We start from the raw sequence: 19,204 nt of genomic DNA, 5'->3' as shown, positions 1-19,204 counted from the left end.
GTGACAGTGGTATCAGAGCATGGTCTCCTCTCTTTCTCTGTAAAGGAGGACGACTCTGGGAAGATACGGGAAGAAGCCATGACAAGCCAAGAGAGAAGTAAGCAAGCGGAACCCTAAGTCCTGCAAGGAAAAGCTTGCAGAGTTGGAAAATTTTTTTCTCTCTGCAAGAAGTCGACACAAGGCTTGGGATTCTCCGAGAAGGCGACAACAGCATGATGCTCAAGAACCTAGAGAATCCAAGGAGCGGAATGCTCGAGATTCTTCAGAATCGAGAAAATATCCATGAACGTCAATCCAGAACTATAGCCATGAAATCCCATCATTCTGGGAAGGATATGAAGAAGGTCTCTAGACCTAGGAACACTTCCAGTCAGGTTTGATACTTTTGAAGGAAGAGAAGATGCCCCGAAAGCTACCGCTTTGATTCGACAAGTTTGAAGTTACCTTTGCAAACGGTAATTTCTGAAAAAGCGTCGAAGATGAGGCATGTGATTAAACACCTCAAGGGGGATTGCAAGTACTTGGTGGTATACCAAAGCTTTGCAAGGAACTTACAACAAGATATACCTAGATGAATCCAGAATAAGCCCAGATTCACCCTTAAAGGAAAGCGCAAGGTATAGACCCATGGTAGTCACCCACAAGACAATATAACCATCAGCTCCGTCATGCATAGTATTGACTAAATTCCACGACATCCCCACTAACGTCATCAATGCCCAATAGTGGGTGTAGAACTAGGTACTAACATATGCTCCCAAACACAACACACACCACACGCACACACACATGAGCATACATCAACACAAAGTTCAGCGTACTGAGTTTCTGTCATGACTCCGGAGATCAAGGGCAGACTCGGCCATAATGAAGCCTAGCACTAAAAGAAGCATTAAATCGGAAAAATTAGCACAAAAATGAGGTAGTTGATAGGGCATTCGCACCACAAAAGATAGAAAGAACTAGCACAATATTAACCGGTCGTAACTCGGACGAAAACTCCACAATGTGAAGTTTGCATGTCCGCTATACGACTAAAAAATATACCTAGATGAATCCAGAATAAGCCGAGATTCACCCTTAAAGGAAAGCACAAGGTATAGACCCATGGTAGTCACCCACAAGACAATATAACCATCAGCTCCATCATGCATAGTATTGACTAAATACCACGACATCCCCACTAACGTCGTCAGTGCCCAATAGTGGGTGTAGAACTAGGTACTAACATATGCTCCCAAACACAACACACACCACACACACACATGAGCATACATCAACACAAAGTTCAGCGTACTGAGTTTCTGTCATGACTCCGGAGATCAAGGGCAGACTCCGCCATAATGAAGCCTAGCACTAAAAGAAGCATTAAATCGGAAAAAATAGCACAAAAATGAGGTAGTTGATAGGGCATTCGCACCACAAAAGATAGAAAGAATTAGCACAATATCAACTGGTCGAACTTACAACAAGACTTGGATTCAATCCAAGGCTGAATTTTCCGACAAATTTTTTTCCTCTACGCTTTGAGGAAGGCATCCAAGAAGATTGGGATCGGTTTGCCTGATAGAAATACAAGCGAGTCCAAGCAAGTAGTGGTTCACTCTTGCCAAGGTAGCTCCACTCTTGACCCTCTCTGAGGAAGGAAAGATGAAGAAATTCAACGAAGGACTTTTGCCCGAATTTTGTAGACGCATTTGCAAGATACTTTGCAGCAAATGGTGGAGTCAGCAATACAAGTTGAAAGTGTACATCTCAGTGTACATAGAATCCAATCCCCGTGGTGGGACGAGAAACATTGAACACAGAAAGTTTGGAGTAAGGGAATTAAATCTAACTCCTGTGTTCTTGAATAGAAGACCCTTGAACTTTAAGTGAGAGGGCAGGTTTTTAATCAAAGTTACATCTTTGAGGAAATCATAAAGTGCATTATGCTTGTTTGCTCTTTTGCACGAGGTATGGTTGTGTCTAACCAGGACAATCACTCTCGAGTGTTTATGAGAGTAAGGTTGAGTCAGAACATTGTTTACACGATGAACTGCTTTGCTTAACCATCCGGAAGGTCCATGATTGATCTGGTATCCGGTAGTTCTCCAACAAATTACCTGCTATTGCGGGTAAGAAATTATGAAGGAACCATTCTGAGTTTTCAAGCAAAGAAAAGCTTTCATGAAGCTTGAGTACTCTTTAAGCCCACACCCCCTACTCGGTAAGGGAAGATATGGTAGTGCTTTTTGCACAAGTGAATGAACACTCTCTTTACGAGGGAAGGAACAAGCGACGACTACGGCCTATGCTTGAGGAATCCAAGGATCAAAATCCTAGATTATTTGATGAGCGGGTTTTGCTCTAAGATCGAGCCAAGTGATCGTCAAGTTGAGCGTCTTCGCTCTAAGGATCTTACGAAGGGAAGGTAATTTCCCAGGTTCACCAAAACTCTAACATAGCTTAAGAATTATGTACACTTTTGAGTACATGGATAACACACGAAGATGCAGACCTATGCCAAGGAATTGGACGAGAGTTTGTTATACTCTCTTGAGCGCCTTTTTGCGCGCAAGAATATTCCGACACGAGAATCTCTATTTGAGATGTGTTTGGTAGAAGGAATTTGAGTTTCTCTACGGAGAAGAGGTTTTCCGATGGTCGTTGATCATTGAGTACGCTATGTGCCTTTACCATTACAGTAGCAACTTTTGGTTGCGGTATATGTTTCTCCATGAGAAGGTCAAGTAGCATTTACACGCTGCTGGAATAAATTTGAACTATTATGTTCGTAAGAATATAGCTCGCCAACCGTTTCAAAATGGTAAGAATTACATATGGGAGAACATCCCTGAGAATCAAAGAAGGTTCGCTCTATTGTGAACCGGGTTTGAACGTACGTTCAGAAAATGTTATGGCTAGAATCCTATCTGCCTTAGATTTTGCAAATCGTCATTGATGCTCGCAAGGTGAATCATTTTTTTTTATTTTGTAAGGAAGAGACGCTAATGGACGTCGGGAAATCACTGCTGGTGGTAATAACTCGCAGGAGGAAAAGATTGGAAGGAAGTGCCGCGGTGCACAAAGAATCTTCGGATTGGAACCGTCCGCCTGCGTTGAGCGATGGCCCGAAACAAGAACCTTCTTTAAGGTGATCGCAAACTTTGTTTGTGAAAGAAAGACATCGAGCTTAATGCTCTATGACTTGAGCATTCCCTATGTGGGAGGACACAAGAGGTTTAATACCCTCTGGACTAACAACGCAAGATTATGCGCAAGGACAGATGCCTAGATTGATTTCTAGGAGGATTATTCTTCTCGGGATTGAGAAGGTGGAATTGAGTTAACAGATTCTCGGATGAGGAAACTTCCGATCTGTTGGAAAGACGCGAATGATGAGTTCTTACATGGTTCGTAAGTTGAATGAATTGTGAAGGATATCCTCGAGGTACTAGAGGAAGGACATGAACTGGTAAGGTAAGTATTGAATTTTTGAATTTTTGTTTAATTTAATTTTAAAGTTCTCTTTTGAGAAAGAACTAGCTCAACTCACCATTGAGCAAGATTTATAATCTTTCCGGTTTCTCCCCGGCAGTTCAGTTGGACCTCTACAGTTGAGGAAAACTGTTTATAAGTGAGAGGGATGTTGCTAAATTGGCTTTATCTTACAAAAAAATAATTCTAAATGAATTATTGGAATTTTAAGTGAGAGGGCTTTTCTCACTGGAGACATCCGAGTACAAAGTATTCCTAGTGCGTCATTCAAAGTAATGACGGGAGCACTGAGAACAGGAATATCTGTAAGGCCACCAGGAACGGGTACTTCTGATGCTTCACATCGGATGGGTGACAAGGAGCATCGGGAAGAAGTATCCGACCATCCGGGAACGGACATCTCTGATGCGTCATAGGATGGGTGACATAGAGCATCGTGAAGGAGATTGTACCGTAAGTTCGGTAGGAAAGGACTAGGTGATGGGTATTCCTGATGCGTCACAAGGTGGGTGACGGGTGCATCGGAAAGGGAATATCCATAGTCGAGAGGAAATTCCGAACTGTGTTAGAATTGTGCACAAGGAAAAGCAAGCACTTGAATGAAGATGGGTTCAAAGGAAACTTTGAGGAAAAACAGATGCTTTTTGAGAAAGCGGGAATGCCTTTCGGGAAAGCAGATGCAATTGTGCATGTGATTGCATCCAGGGACGCCTGGGAAGTGCTGTGAAAGCATTGTTTTTAACTTATAAGGTTTTATTGAGTTTTTGGGCAGGTTCATACTATTTTTAAAATACGCCGACCGCCCACTTAATAAGTGGGCAGCCATCTGATAAATAAGGCAACAGATCAGCCAGCGTTTTCTCTCTCTCTTTTTTTGGCAGAACAGGAAAAAAAAATTAAAAAAAAAATTATTAAAAAAAAAAACGGCCGCGATCTTGACGCGAGCAGCTATTTGTGCCCGTGGCTAGGAGCTATAAAAGCATCACATGCCCTCACTCAGAGAGGAGGACCAATCTTTGCAAGGAGGAGATGCTGCTGCAGATTTCAGCAGTAAAGAAGACGTTGCCGGTGATGCCCATGGCTGCCCCAAGTGTACCAGATGTCGCCAAGACCCAGTGCGCGAGTTCCCTCGCGAAGAAGTGCCTACGAAGCGTGTTTCCATCGCAACAAGTTGCTGTTTTTCTCTGTTTTCAGCCCATAAACGTCGTAGACGGGGCTGATTTACGAGAAGGAACCCGAGAACACACCTCTTTTGTGTGTAGGATTGGAAGAGAGGATTTTCTATGGAGAGATCTCTTCCGGGGAATTGCTTTTTTCGAGAACGGAGTTGCGTTTCGAGCGTCGAGACTTTGAAGGTAACGATTTTCATGTTCTGATCTTTGAGTATTTGATTGCAGGTGTACTTCCTCTTCGTGAGGGAGTAGGAGCAAAGGAAGGCATGAGCCTCTGCAGGAGAAAAGCGCTCTGAGGAACTAGAGCCAAATCAGCCCAAGGGTTTCGTACCCGAGTTTGGGAAGTAGATCCACGGTCGGAGAGAGGTAGTCTCTCAAGTTGTGATCCGGAAGTTGGGATTCCCAAGTAAGGACTTCGTGTCCGGGAAAGCAGAGTTGTTCTGCGGAAAGAGGACTCTGGAAAGAGAGTTAGAAAAGAGTTGCAGGGATGCCATGCCCTGAGTCTGGAAGGTGAGATCCAGAGGCGAGAACCTTGATTCTCGAGGAATTGGAATAAGGAACGGAAGTTCCTTGGAATAGGGTTTTGCCCTAGGAATCGGAAGCTGAGGCTTCCGGAAACCATCAAGTCTTATTCTAGAACGAACGTGGTAATACGTTCGGTTCAAGTGCTTGTATAGACTTCTCCTCAGTAATAAAGATACTATTACGGGGGGGGACCAGCCCATTTGCTGGTCCCCAATACTGTGTCGATCTTCTCACTCTATATCTCTCTCTCTATTTATTTCTCTCTATATCCTCTGGCTTCAGTAATAAGTATTTGTCCGAATGTATTTTATATTGTTATGCGCTCCCGTTTGTCACAAATGAAGTGTAGTTGCTTTGAAGGAGGCATATGAGAGGCTCTTGACGGAGTTGCAGAGGCCAGTCGTAGTTGTTGAGGAAGAGCATGAAGGGTTTACGAAGCAGATTGAAATGCAGACTCCTTGACGAGAATTTTTGGGTTGCAAAGTGAGCTTGAGGCTACTGAAGATGATCCTGTTTCTGATTTTGATACCTACTCTGTGGATTCTGAAGATGGAAGAATCAAGGTTGCAGCGCATCCCCAGCTGTTGGCTGTTTGCCTGCTAAATAGTGATGGGAAAGCTTAAGGCTACTGAAGGCCCAATTTGGATCAGCGGGGTGGTGGAGCTGAGCGTGAATGACCAGATGATACCTCACATCCACACGTCTCTACTGTTGTTCTTCCAAGGAATGACTGCTCCAGCAAAAGCGTTTGCAGTCCTCAAAAGCTCCCTTGGGGAGGCCTTGAATACATTCTATCCATTAGCTGGGCGCTACAGAGACAAGAGCGGCAATCAAGAACTTGAAATTGTGTGCAATGACGAAGGTGTCGTTCTCCAGGAAGCGTGGGTGGACTACGACTTTGAGAGCTTTTGCCTAAGCGCTGATTTTCACCCAGACTTTGATCTCTGGTGCCTCAGATTGATTTCTCTGCGGATGTGTCTCAAGTCGCACTTGTGCTAGCCCAGATAACACATTTTCAATGCGGCCACGTCTGCCTGGGCTTCCGCTTGCATCACAAGGCAATGGACGGCTACTCGCTAGACCAGCTCTTGATGAGAGGGGGGCTGGTTAGGGGCAAGAGGGGCTGGGTAGGGGCAAGGGAATGAGAGGGGGAGGGTAGGGGCGAGGGGGCTGATTAGGGGCGAGAGGGGCTTGGGTAGGGGCGAGGGGAAGGTGAGGGGTAGGGTAGGGGCGAGGGGAAAGGGGGAGGGTAGGGGCGAGAGGGAATGGGTAAGGGTAGGGGCGAGAGGAAGTGAGGGGGTGGGCAAGGGAGGGTAGGGACGAGGGGAAAGGGGGAGGGTAGGGACGAGAGGGGTTGGGTAGGGGCGAGGGAAAAGGGGGAGGGTAGGGGCGAGAGGAAGTGAGGGGGTGGGGGGGAGGGCTTAGGGCGAGGGCGAGGGCGAGGGCGAGGAGGAGGGGGGGACTAGGGCGAGGGCGAGGGGATGGGAAAGGGCTAGGGGCGAGAGGATAGGGGATAAGGGAGGGCGATGGCGAGGGCGAGGGGAAGGGGAGGGCTAGGGCTAGGGGTGAAAGCAGAGGGTGGTAAAAGAAGAAGAAGAGAGTTTTTAATGTGTAGGAAACTATCCAGAGACCATAAAGATCAAGCCGAGGAGTTGAACGCAAGACTTGCTATTGAAGAGGGTTTTTGAAGAGGAAAAGTAAATGCAAGACCTGCTATTGGAGAGGGTTTTTGAAGAGGAAAAGGAAATGGCATAGCCAATCTACCACACTTGGTTATAGAAAGACCGTCACGGCAACAATTCTTCAGGGTTAGGTTAGGTGAGGTGTTAAAGGTATTTTCAAGGCACTCACAAGCAAAAAGAAGAAGAAAGCAAAGGGAAGGAGTGAGAGGACAGCAGAAGCAGTACACAGCAGGTACAGGGACTAGCAAGGCACGATCAGGGAAGATTCCCGGAATCGGAGATCATCTAACCCTCTGAAGGAAACCGGGGTAGATAAACGCGAAGTAAACTTGCTGGTGAAAAAATTACCTTCATAAATACCCCACTCAAGAATACTAATGCTTAGGGCGAGGGCGAGGGGGAGGGGGGACTAGGGCGAGGGTGAGGGGAAGAGGGGAAAGGGACTAGGGCGAGGCGAGGGGAAAAGGGGGTAGGGGGCGAGGGACCAGGACTAGGGCGAGGGGTAGTGAGGGGGCGAGGGCGAGTGGGAGTGAGGGGGCGAGGGCGAGTGGGAGAGGGGAAGGGTAGGGCGAGGGGTAGGGGGCAAGGGGGTGAGGGGGACTAGGGACAAAGAAGAAGCACCCAACTATCATGACCAAGACAGATATCATGATCTTAAAATTCACCTTGCAATACGAGCTCTGTGAAGGGAGTTTGCTAGACGCAGAGGAGGGCTTTGTTCTAGTCGAAGAAGAAGGAGACACCAAAGGGGTTGATGTTTGAGGGGGAGTGAACTCCTGTCGAGGAGATTTCTTCCTGCTTCTATGCTTCTTCAAAGGCTCAGGTGGCTCATTAAGTTTAGTAACTATGGAAATATTTGATAAGGGTGTACCTTCAAGCAAAGAGTGAATAGAGACTCCATAACAAGGCATAGACTTGGTAGCATCCAACCACTCCAACAGATCCTCATCCGACCCGTCAAGTGGACTAGGCTGTTCATGTTCAGGGTTGGTTTCCATTGACAAAGAAACTTGCTGCACCATGGGATCCATACCTCCTTCTAAGAGAATGGGTTGCATCAGGGAGCCAGAAGTATGTATCCACATTGCATCGTTTCCCCAATCATGGAGTGCTTTAGTGTGTCGCAACCATGGTCTTCCAATGAGCAAAGGAAATCTGCCCTCAACCTGGGGAAGACGAACCACAACAAAATCCAAGTTAAAAGTAAAGTCTTGTACCTGCAGAGGCACATTGTCCACTATGCCCACTGGGTAGACTGTCCGCTGGTCGGCCAATGTAACTGTGAAGGGAGCAGGGCGAGTAGGCTATAGACCTAGAGCTAACATAGTGAAGTCGGGCATCAGGTTGATGCCAGATCCACCATCCACTATCACTCTTAAGAATTGCCTACCCAAAACGGACACTGTCAGGCGAGGGCTTCTATAAACAGTGAGTGGAGCAGCAGGATTGGATATCATATAGGACTCTGATGGTCGCACTGGGAGGTGCCCGCCACTAGGACCTGCTCCAAGATAAAGTGACTGAATAACAGCAAGGGTGTCACTTCTAAAATTTGCATCTAGCCGCAACATGTCGTAGAGGGACACTTGTTGGAAAGTGTTCTTCAAGACTGTCTCTGCTGTAAGCTTCTCTTTTTCTACCTGTTGTTCCTCTGGTACCTTGATCTTCTGTAGATCGGAAACTGCTTCCAAGAAAGCTTCATCAATATCAGAGAGCAAAGATTGGGATTCTTTGATGGCACTGGGGGATGGCTTGTTAACAGCTTTGCAGGCAGGGTATCCACTCGTGTGAGATTGTGTGGGGAAGTTGAACTTGATGGAATGCTAAGACCGAGAGCGGCTCTCTGGGCCCGGGTGAGGACGCCCGATGGCTCCTCTGCCAATTGCGGCGGCTTATTTTTAGGGGTAACCACGTGGGTAGAAGGGGGCGGCTGAGAAACAATGCTAACTGCTATCAAATTGAGCTTGGGAAAGGCAAACTCAGTCTGGCTTTGACTTGGGTTCGAAGCCGTGGATGCACGAATTTTAGGGCAATCCTTACTGTAGTGATCCTTCATATCAGGGCAATGACGGCAGGGAGGGGACCCTTCGGGCAGAGAGCATTTGCTTTGGTAATGCCCATATTCCCCGCATCTGTAGCATAAAATGGGCCGTTTCAAAGGGCGAGACGAAGTGCGAGGTGGTCCTTGCTCCTGGTGCATTGAGTTGGAGGTGGAGGCATAGAAGCTTTGAGGAGATAAGGGAGCATGGGTATTATAAAAGCTCTGAGACGGAAAAGTACTTGGCATACCTTGCATAGGAGGGGCTGTCAGCAAAGGTGGCATATGGTGTGGATGGCCACAAGGAGAAACCATGTTAGATGCAGGTGCTGGCCCTTGTTGAAGAATAGGACCAAGACTTTGCTGTATTTGTCACAATCCCTTGAGGTAGTAACAGCCCTTGTCCTCATGTCCAGATTTTTCACAAAAGTGGCAGTAAACCCGAAGGGGGCATTCCTGTGGAGGGTGCCTTGGAGAGCGGCATGAGCTACACCAAACCGTAGCCTTAGTCTCTTACTGACACTTGAGCTCTTCTAGCTCGCGCTTAATCTATTCCAATGCCTCGTGATGTGGAGGCTTCTCTTGTCTAAGAGAGAAGGACCTCTCCTCTTGAAGAGCTCGCTGTAACTTTAGGGCTTCCAGTTCCCTGCGTAAAGAAGTTAAAGGATCAAGACTTTCCAAAAACACAGAGGGGGTCTCTATGTGAGGGGGGTTGGAGAATAGCTTCCTAGGCCCCTCTATCCTCGTAGCAGCCCTGCGATGAACTCCTCCAAAGTGGCGTCGGGTCGGAGACTCGCTCGTAGTTTTTGCTGAGAAGTTTTGGGAAGCGCCTTCTCCACCCACTTCTTAACCATGAATTAATCGGGTTGCTGAGGAAGCTTGGCAACCAAAGACTTGGTCTTAGTCATAAGCTCTGCAAAAGTCTCCTCTGGCTGGAGCACCATGTTGGCTAACTCATCCAACACCTTCTCCTGGTAGTCACCGGGCCTGAAAGCTGCACAGAACTGTTGCCTTAAGGCTGCCCAGGTTGCAAAATGGTTCTCTGCAAACTGGCTATACCATTTGTCTGCTAAGCCATCCAAGGTGGATGGAAAGAGTACCAAATAAGCATCTTCCCTGTTAAGACCACGACCCCTTCAGAGAGATACAAACCTCCTTGCATGGTCGTCAGCATCTTCTGAAGAGAGTCCTTTGAATGTAGGGAACTTGATGTTTACCTTAGCCAAAACGCTAGCCAACGGCTCCATGGCCCCTTGCTGAGCCTGTTGCTCAGTAGCCTTCTGTAGCAGAATAGGATAGAGCTTTACTGGAGAAGGTGATCTGATGGAACCAGATGAAGGAATGGGTGATATATGTGGAGGTATAGGTGATGAGGTTGATGGACTTCTACTAGGTACCAGAGGTCATCTTCTGTTATAGTACTTCAGAGAGCTCAGTAGTGCGCTTTGACGCTCGACTGACCGCCTTGTATGTGTCATGCAGTGACCACCAATCCAACCAACCCTTGGGCAAGAAAACCTTGAACTGGTTGAAGACTGGTCTAGACTCTACTAGACCAGGCATGACTAGACCAGGCTGGACCAAGGACGAGGAGGACTAGACTAGGGTCAAGGAGGTCTAGACCAGGGACGAGGACATGTTGGACCAGGGCGAGAGAACAGTTGGACCAAGTCGGCCAAGCTAGGCAAGGTAAGCGAAGCTAGATAGACCCAACTAGATTCAAAATGCACCTTACAGAGTGAGATTTCAGTTGATGTCCCACCGTGATCGCCAAAATGAGAGCACCTGTAGCGCGGATAATGTGTCGTGCTCTCTACAGTGGGTGGTCCTCAGTACAATGTGCGTGACAATCTCACTCAAACAGACTGAACCGAAAGGAAACAATAGACATCAACAGAGCTCACAAAGACGCAACAGCAGACCAGAACATATGACTCGACTATCTCAAAGACTGATACAGACTCTGGCGTGGCAGCACACTCAGCTCCAGCCCAAGACTCACAGGTACAATGGGGGTGTCAAGGCTTAGATGCGCAAGGATGGTGAAGACGTGCTCTCTAGACGTGCTCTCTGTATAGACCCACTTGAAACGACTACGTACCAACTAATCCAACTGGCCCAAACGACTACTCATATGTACAACCATAAAGAGCCACCAACAGCTCATAAATGACAGCACCTAAGTCTATCTCCACTGAGTGGTGGAGGTGACCTGGCCACGATGTCCACTAGACCATCGTATCCCTGCCACGTGTCACTACCCAGCCAAGCCCAGAGAGTCCGTCCAATGTGAACCAGAGTCCATCCAGTGTGAGCCAGACCAGACCAACCGTACTAACTGAGTGTCCTATGAAAGTGACACTGTTGATGCCAGATCCACAATCAACTATTACACCTGAAAATTGTTGCCCTAGAATACACAGTTAGACGAGGGCTCCTTTAACGAGTGAGGGGAGTAGCAGGATAGGAGATCATGTAGGACTCCAAAGGGCTGTACTGGGAGGTGCCCACCACTCGACCCTGCACCGGGGTAGAGAGATTGAATGACTGTAAGGTGTCACTTCGAAGATTGGCATCCAGCCGGGTCAAGTCATACAATGACACTTGCTGAAAGGTGTTCTTCAAAATAGTCTATGTGGTAGGCTTTTCTCCTTTGATCAGGGCTTTCTCTGGTACCTTGATTTGTTGCAGTCAGCCATTGCTTCCAAGAAGGCCCCATCAATATCAGATAGCATGGAGGGTCAGTCGGCCGTTGGCACAAGTGGGTGGCTTGTTAGTTGTTGCCGGTAGACTAGGTTGTGGAAGTGGGGATGAAAGAGTTGGACCTTCTGGAAGGTTGAGGCCGAGGGCTGCTGTTTGTGCCCGAACACCAACCGGCTCCTCCACTTGCTGCAGCCTATCCTTAGGGTAACCACATGAATAGCACGTGACGGCTGAGGGATGGTACTAACTGCTATCAGGTTGATCTTTGGAAATGTGAACTCTTGATGGTTCGGACTCGGACTCGAAGACGTGGATGCTCGTTGCTTGGGACAATCCTTATTGTAGTGATCCTTAGCCTCAGGGCAATGACGGCAAGGAGGAGACCCTTCGAGCAACGGACAATTGCTTTGGTAATGCCCTTATTCCCTGCATCTGTAGTACAAAATGGGCTGATTGGACGGGCAAGTCGGAGGGCGAGGTGGTCTCTCCTCCTACTGCATGGAGGTGGAGGCTGAGGTGTAGGAGCTATGAGGGGCTGCGGGAGCATTAGCATGATAAAAACCTTGAGGTGGAAAAGTACTATGCATACCTTGCATAGATGGTGTATTCAGCAATGGTGGCATGTGGTTTGGAGGGCCATAGGGGGAAACCATATTAGATGCAGGTGCCTATCCCGGGTGACTAGGTGCCAAACCTTGTTGAAGCGTAGGGGTGAGGCTCTGTTGTAATTGCCGCAATCCCTTCAAATAGTAGCAACCTTTGTCATCATGTCTTGGCTTCTCACAAAAGTGGAAAGAAGCTCGGAAGCGGGCATTCCTGTTGAGGATGCCCAGAGATCGACATGAGCTATACGAGACCACAGCCTTAGACTCATGCTGAGCCCTCAGCTCTTCTAGCTCCCGCTTGATCTAGTCCAAAGCCTCTTGATAAAGAGGATTCTCCTGTCGAAAAGAGAAGGATCTCTCCTCTTGAAGAGCTCGTTGTAACTTCAATGCTTCTAGTTCCTTGCGTAAAGAAGTCAAGGGGTCAGATGGACTTTCCAAGAGCATTGAGGCAGTCTCTACATGAGGAGAGTCGTTGAACGGCTTCCTCCCTCTCTATCCTAGTAGCAGCAACAACAAACTCCTCCAGAGTGGCTTCAGGTCGAAGACTCTCTCAAAGTCTTGCTGAGAAGTCTTGGGAAGAGCCTTCTCTACCAACTTCTTAACCATAAATTCTCCTAGTTGCTGGGAAAGCTTGGCGATCAGAGACTTGGTTCTAGTCATGAGTTCGGCAAAAGTCTCATTTGGCTAGAGCATTAGGTTTGCCAACTCATCCAGAACCTTCTCTTAGAAGTCACCTAGTCTGAAAGCTTCACATAACTGCCACCTTAGTGCTTCCCAAGTAGTAAAGTGGTTCTCAGTAGACTGACTATACCATTTATCTGCTAATCCATCCAAGGTTGACGGAAAGAGCACTAGGTATGCGTCTTCTCTCTGTTGAGGCCACGACCCTTGCAAAGGGATACAAATCTCCTAGCATGGTCGTTTGCATCCTCTATGGAGAGTCCTTTGAAAGTCAAAAACTTTATGTTCACCTTAGCCAAAATGCTTGTGAGCGCTTCCATGTTGCCTGCTCAAGAGCTTGCTATAACACAATGGGTGGGAACTGTACTCGGGAAGGTGACCTAGGACATGAAGACTAGTCAAGGGAAGGGAGGTAGATGCATGGGAGGGTAGGGATAACGCGGTTGGTGGACTTCTACTTGGCACGAAAGGTTGACGCTTTCTGTGGTAGTACTTCAAAGGGCTCAATAGTGGGCTTTGTCGATCTTTAGTCTGCCTTATATGTGTCATGCAGTAGCAACAACCCCACCCAAGCTTTTGGGCGCCGAGATCCTTGAACTTGCTGGATGGTCTAGACCCACTGTTCCAGACCCGAGCTAGACTCGGCTAGACCACTCTTCTAGATAGGGGCGAGAGAAACTAGACCAGCTAGCTGCTAGACGAAGCTGGACGAGGCGAAGCTGGACCAGACCAAGCTGGACTAGGGCGAAGCTGGTCTAGACCACGCAAGCAAACTCGACCAGGCGAGGAGCTGAACCGCTAGCTCCTCAACTTGTAGGCTCAGAGGAGTGGAGCGAGACTTCAATTGAGGTCCCACCGGGCGGCGGGCGTGCCAAAAATGAGAGCACCTGTAGCAAGAAAAGTGTGGTGTGCTCTCTACAGTGAGTGCTCCTCGGTGCAATATGCATGAAATCTCACTCCAGCAGAAAGGAAACAAAACAGGCAATGAACCAGCAACTCAAAAGACATAGCAAATAGACTCATAACATCATGGAACTCGACTAGCTCATAGAACCATACAAGACTCTGGCTAGCACCACACTCGGCTCCAAGCCTAGGATTCACAGGTACAACGGGGGTGTCAAGGCTCCAATGTGTAGGGGGAGGGTGCAGATGTGCGGTGCTGGACTCAAGACATCAAGACTCAAGATGCTAGACAATAGAGAGTGGATGATGATCCCGACGACTAGAACCAACTACAAATATATACAATCATAAAGAGCCACCAACGGTTAGCAAAATATCCGAGTCCAGCTAAGTCTATCCCCAAACTGTGGTAGTAGTGATCTGGCCTTGGTGTCCACTAGACCACCACTCATATCACTGCCACACGTCACTCCCAGGCGAGAGTCCATCTAGTGTAAACTTCAGACCAACCGCAAGTAACTCCCTGTCCTTTTGCCAATGACATTGTAGCCCTGCTACAACGTGCATTGTGATGTGCCACTTGAGTGAGATCGTCATGCACATCTAACCATATGTGCATGTGGACAAGCTAGCTCCTATTTCTAGGGTTTAGGACAGCCTAGGAAGTGTTCTGGCGCAGGACGTGCATGTCCAAACACTAAAGAGCAGTTGCATACCCTTTGAGCATAGCCAACGTCTGCTACGTGTAGGCACTGGGGAGTAATCCCATACGGTTGCATTAGTACCCAACCTAAGTAATTATCTGCATGTGAAGCACCTCTTAAGTGAGTTATTTAACTCATTAATAAGTGACATTTTTAAAAATTGTGGGATTTTTATTGGCATTGCCCGACCCAGCTTTAATCCCATATATAAGTGATCCTAGGGATCACTTCTCAAGCATAAGTCGGTACCCTCAGTACAAGAACCAAGTGCCCGCAGTACCTCAACACCTTTGGCGTTTTTACACCAAATCAACCAGCATTTTCAAAATTCAGCCAAAGTACCAGAACAGCCCAGCGTTTTCAGTTTTCCACCAAAGTACCAGATCAGCCCAGTCTTTTAGAATTTCAGCCTCAGATCACTTCCACCAGCGTTTTGAGTTTTCAGCCTTAGAGTCGCAGTACCAAGCACCTACAACATGATCCCATCAACATCTAGAACCAATGTTTCAACATTTGTGCAATCTAAAGCAAATATCTCTCTAGCGATAGAGAGGGGGACCCTTGAAAGGAGGTTTGGGACCCCATATGGTGTTAGTCTCTCTCTCTCTCTCTCTCTCTCTCTCTCTCTCTCTCTCTCTCTCTGAGGAGAGGTGAAGAGAGACATCCCCAGAGACAGATCACAGATTTCTTTACACTAGATATTGTACACCCAGAAGAACAGACAGAGGAGCAACCAGCGACGGTGGAGAGGTCTACCCACACTACTGGCATTCTCATAGACCGAGCATTGGAGCTAGGGAGATCTAGACGACCCCGAGGGAGGAGAGGAGCTACACAATTTCGAAGGAGGCTACGGCAAAGGATTCAAGCCATACTCTTTCGTCGTCCAGAGTGCAGATGAAGATGGATCTCTACTCCCCTCCCATATTGTCTTCACATTGTACTGCTTAGTTTAGGATCCCGCAGTATTTATATTTTGTTATCCTAGTTTAATTTATTTTGTTAATCTGACTTTGTATCAGATACACCGCATTGTAACTTTCTGGTCTCATAGGTCACTTTGGCCTTTTGAAGACGTTAATATAACATTTCATTTCTCTCTCTCTCACAATATCATTCTCTTCTCTCTCTAGTCTATTTCACATCTATCTCATGAAGTAAGAGGAATCTTGAGTATGCATTGAGTACTCATCCTGAGCATTCACCATCAATCACTTCCGCTGCACACTATAGACTGCCGAGAGGCTGCCTGGGTAAGTAACTTTAGTGCATTGAGACACCCGTTACCGATCCGCGTGGTTTGGGTGTAAGCTAATTTAGCTACACCATAATATCAAGAGCTCCGATATGGAATGAGAAAACGGAATGACCCTCGAGCATTATTTTTCAAACTTGAGTTGTTTTGCATATATAATCGCGGACAATTACTCGTCTTTCAAGAAGGGGGGATGTCACAAACTGTTGACGTGTCAAGCTATTGAAGACCTAGTTGGGTACCCTAGCCCTAACCCTTGCCAACCTGCAGATCCTAGCTGAGGGGCCTAAACCCTAGCAGAAGTAGAAGACGAAGTTCTCACCAACTTACAAATCCTCGTCGAGTGGCCCAATTATTAAATAAGGGTTAGGATTAAAATACTAACCCCCAACAACTTATGGGACCCCGGCCGATGGGGCCTAAGTTACTGAAGACACCCACACACAAAGTATTGTGTAAAACATGATGACGTAGCAGCTATACGGACGCCCATGTTTTGCGCTCAATTGATGACGTGGCAATGTACGGATTTCCATGAAACGTGCTGGCTGCCCATAGCCCTAGCTTTTAAAGATCAGATGCTTTGAGACTCAAGCTTTTCATGTAAACAACTTAAGATGGCCAAGGGCCTTTATAAGAGAACCAAGGGCTCACTTTGGCATCCTTCCCGCAGGAGATGCAAAGCTGTGCTGCCGGTGTTATATTGAGTTGAAGCAATATAAAGAAATATCAAAAGGGGCGCCACAGTTTGGAGCCAACGCTCTCTTGGGGTGGAACTCCGCCACTCCGTGTCTCGTGTGCAGTGTATCTCTTTCAATTAAATCGTTTTGAAGCATCTAAAGTCTGTTCAATCTGTTCTTTTCCGTTGGCACGTGGTGCCGTCCCGTTACAAGACTTCTTTACTTTATACTACCAGACCTATTGGGGCAGCCCTCGTGTTTCAGAAGACGTTGGCCTCTTCATAGAGAATTAGGTCAATTCAAACCAGCACAGCTGTAAATTTGTTTTCCTATGATCTCTGTCCGCATGAATAAACTGTTCAAGTAAATAATTCAGAAGACATCAGCTATCTAGATTCAAATTGCTTTTTCACTCAAATGCACAACAATGTTAGGGCTTTCCCTATTGCTCAGTAAATAAAAATTGGGCCAGTATGTACTACAGAAGCACAGGTGGAATGCGACTTCAGAGCAGTAAGGATTGAAGATGTTAACAAAAAGGCTACCTGTGTCCATTCAAGATGCAAGCCATATAAACCTGTACAACAATGAAGCAGTATCAAATAATGGAATGCACATGCTAGTTCATCAATAACAAGGCCGCTTTTCTCTTGAGCAATCTTTCTACTCTCCTAAAGAGGAGCAACATTGTGTTAAAAACCTCAAAAGACAAGGTAAATATCAGGCACGCAGCACCAGTTTCTTAAGAAAATCTATCCTGCATTATTGATCATCCACAACTTTTCTCGCGTTACGTCTTGTATTCATCGCTCTAAGTGAAGATGGTCACCAAACCAATGGAACTTACTACGTCTCTCTCTCTCTCTCTCTCTCTCTCTCTCTCTCTCTCTCTCACACACACACACACACACGCGTGCGCGCTCTCTCTCATCAGAAAAAAGGAACCTGAGAATCGGACTCTACGTCGTCCATCTCCGAGTCGTCCATTCCTTGTCGGCAAGTTCAAACGACTGACGTTGTGCAAGCTTGCGCGGGAATGCTCAGCGTGATTCGTGAAATGCATGCATGAGCTCAATTGTAGAGAGATTTTGATTTGCATGTTGTTTCGGTAAGTAGGGGAATTTATACCTTCAGAAATGGAGGTAGGGGGGCTTGGGGGGAGAGGGGGGGATCACGTTTATTGCTTAATTAGTGAGAATCAAAAAAGATCCTACCTTGGGGTTCAAAGACAAACAGGGAGCACCGTCAGATGGTGGTTGTCACAAAAGACAAGCAAGAGGAGAGGGCGCGCGTAGCGAGAGGTGGCATGCCGTGCAAGAGGAGACACCAGCAAAGAGACGTTGTGTGCGCACGAAAAAAAGGATATTGATCTTTTTTTTAAATCCCTCTTAAATCTGTAGGCTCATAGGGTGAGCAGTGAACATGCACCGCCTTATTGGTTTAGGTTAATGGTGTTAAAGTCACAGCTTGGGAAACATCCGTGTCCAAGCCTTGAAGATAACACCAACTTTTAAAGCTTGCTCGCAATGCAAGCCAAGTTGTAGAGAATGGAATGTGGAAAGATTTCGTGTAATGAAATATCGAACCTAATAAAATGGAGGTATTAGATCTCCCCAATCTCGAAAAAATAAAAAGCCTTTCAAAACATCAAAAGGAAATAAGTGCAGGGTGAGTTTAAGAAATGAAAACACCCACAAAAGTGGAAAGTCAAAAGACTTTTTGTGTTTATATAAAGAGAGATGGTCCAATGCACATTACTACATTTGTGTTTTTCTTTGTTTAATTTTTCAGTGTTGGTTTCTTCTCTTTACAGTGTCCTTGCACTATGTAGGTAGCGAATATATTTATTTTGAAGCCATTAGGTATAAATGGAGGTATTGTCTTGGGAAAGACTCTCTCTCCTCATTTGCAAGGGGTCTTCCTCCAATTTAAAAAAGTTGAAAGTGGCGCAATCTTGTTTGCGATTATAGCTTCTCCACTATTTTCAACCCGGTGCATCTACCCCCACTTCTCCCACTTCCATGGGGGACGTAGCTCAGCTATAAGATATATGGAGTAATTTTACAAAAAAATTGCCCAATTGTAAGCAAAATTAGAAAGTTCATTATACAAATGTTGAGCCTCTCTTCTGTCAATGTGGTTATGTATAGTTGCAAATGCCCTATCCTTCTTTCTTCTTATAAAACAAAAAACTCATAAGAAGCTTTTTATGCATCTCAAACATATACATGCCATGTCCTTGCTCACACATCTTTCATTCAAAATCTTTTTATGAATCATCTCTTGTCAATTCAACATATTCACAATAAACTTTTTCATTTGTTGAAAGTTGGGGGAATCATTCATGGTTGCAAACGAAGTGGTGTATGAGTCTCAGCCCTTATTGCAATTAAAGGAACAAAAATTAATCAAAGGGTCTACGAGGCCACTCAAAGCCTTGAAGGCATGAATTTTTGCTTAACAATGAATGCTTTTTTTGTGATTCCCTATGTTTTTGCCTAATATTCAGCATTTACTACAATATACATACTCTACCTCATCCCTTGTAGAAATAAATATCTTGACAATTTCCTCATGAAAATAGTTTTTGATGATGCAAGATCTCTATAAGACTTTGCCTTGACTTGGAGATTTGTGACAAAGACGACGCTTGATGTTGTAATGTTTTATGGTATTGTCTATATATTGCTGCAGGAGGCTTAGTTTTAAAAAACAAGCTGGGCTAGTAACCATGTTTTGAGCAAGCATTAGTGGCTACGTAGAAGAGGAATGC

At 46.3% G+C, this 19,204-nt stretch overlaps 1 protein-coding gene across 2 annotated transcripts in view; it reads right to left on the bottom strand.

The window, feature by feature from the left end:
• MSH5 (MUTS-homolog 5) overlaps positions 1 to 17,528 on the bottom strand; it is a 246,404-nt gene extending 228,876 nt beyond the window's left edge. The window contains exons 1-2 of one of the 2 annotated variants that reach the window (XM_086499439.1): positions 17,377 to 17,528; positions 16,977 to 17,008 (exon numbers count right to left, since the gene is read on the bottom strand). In XM_086499439.1, coding sequence (XP_086355565.1) covers positions 16,977 to 17,008; positions 17,377 to 17,418 — 74 coding nt within the window. In that variant the 5' untranslated portion in view covers positions 17,419 to 17,528. The remainder of the gene's footprint in view (positions 1 to 16,976; positions 17,009 to 17,376) is intronic. The other variant, XM_086499440.1, reaches the window with a different exon arrangement.
• Positions 17,529 to 19,204: the final 1,676 nt, after the last annotated feature.

The sequence above is a fragment of the Adiantum capillus-veneris genome, chromosome 25, assembly GCF_014529385.1.
Source record: "Adiantum capillus-veneris isolate H3 chromosome 25, ASM1452938v2, whole genome shotgun sequence".
Taxonomy (NCBI): domain Eukaryota; kingdom Viridiplantae; phylum Streptophyta; class Polypodiopsida; order Polypodiales; family Pteridaceae; genus Adiantum; species Adiantum capillus-veneris.
Note: the sequence above shows the minus strand (reverse complement) of the source record. Positions and strands in the feature narration are given on the sequence as shown.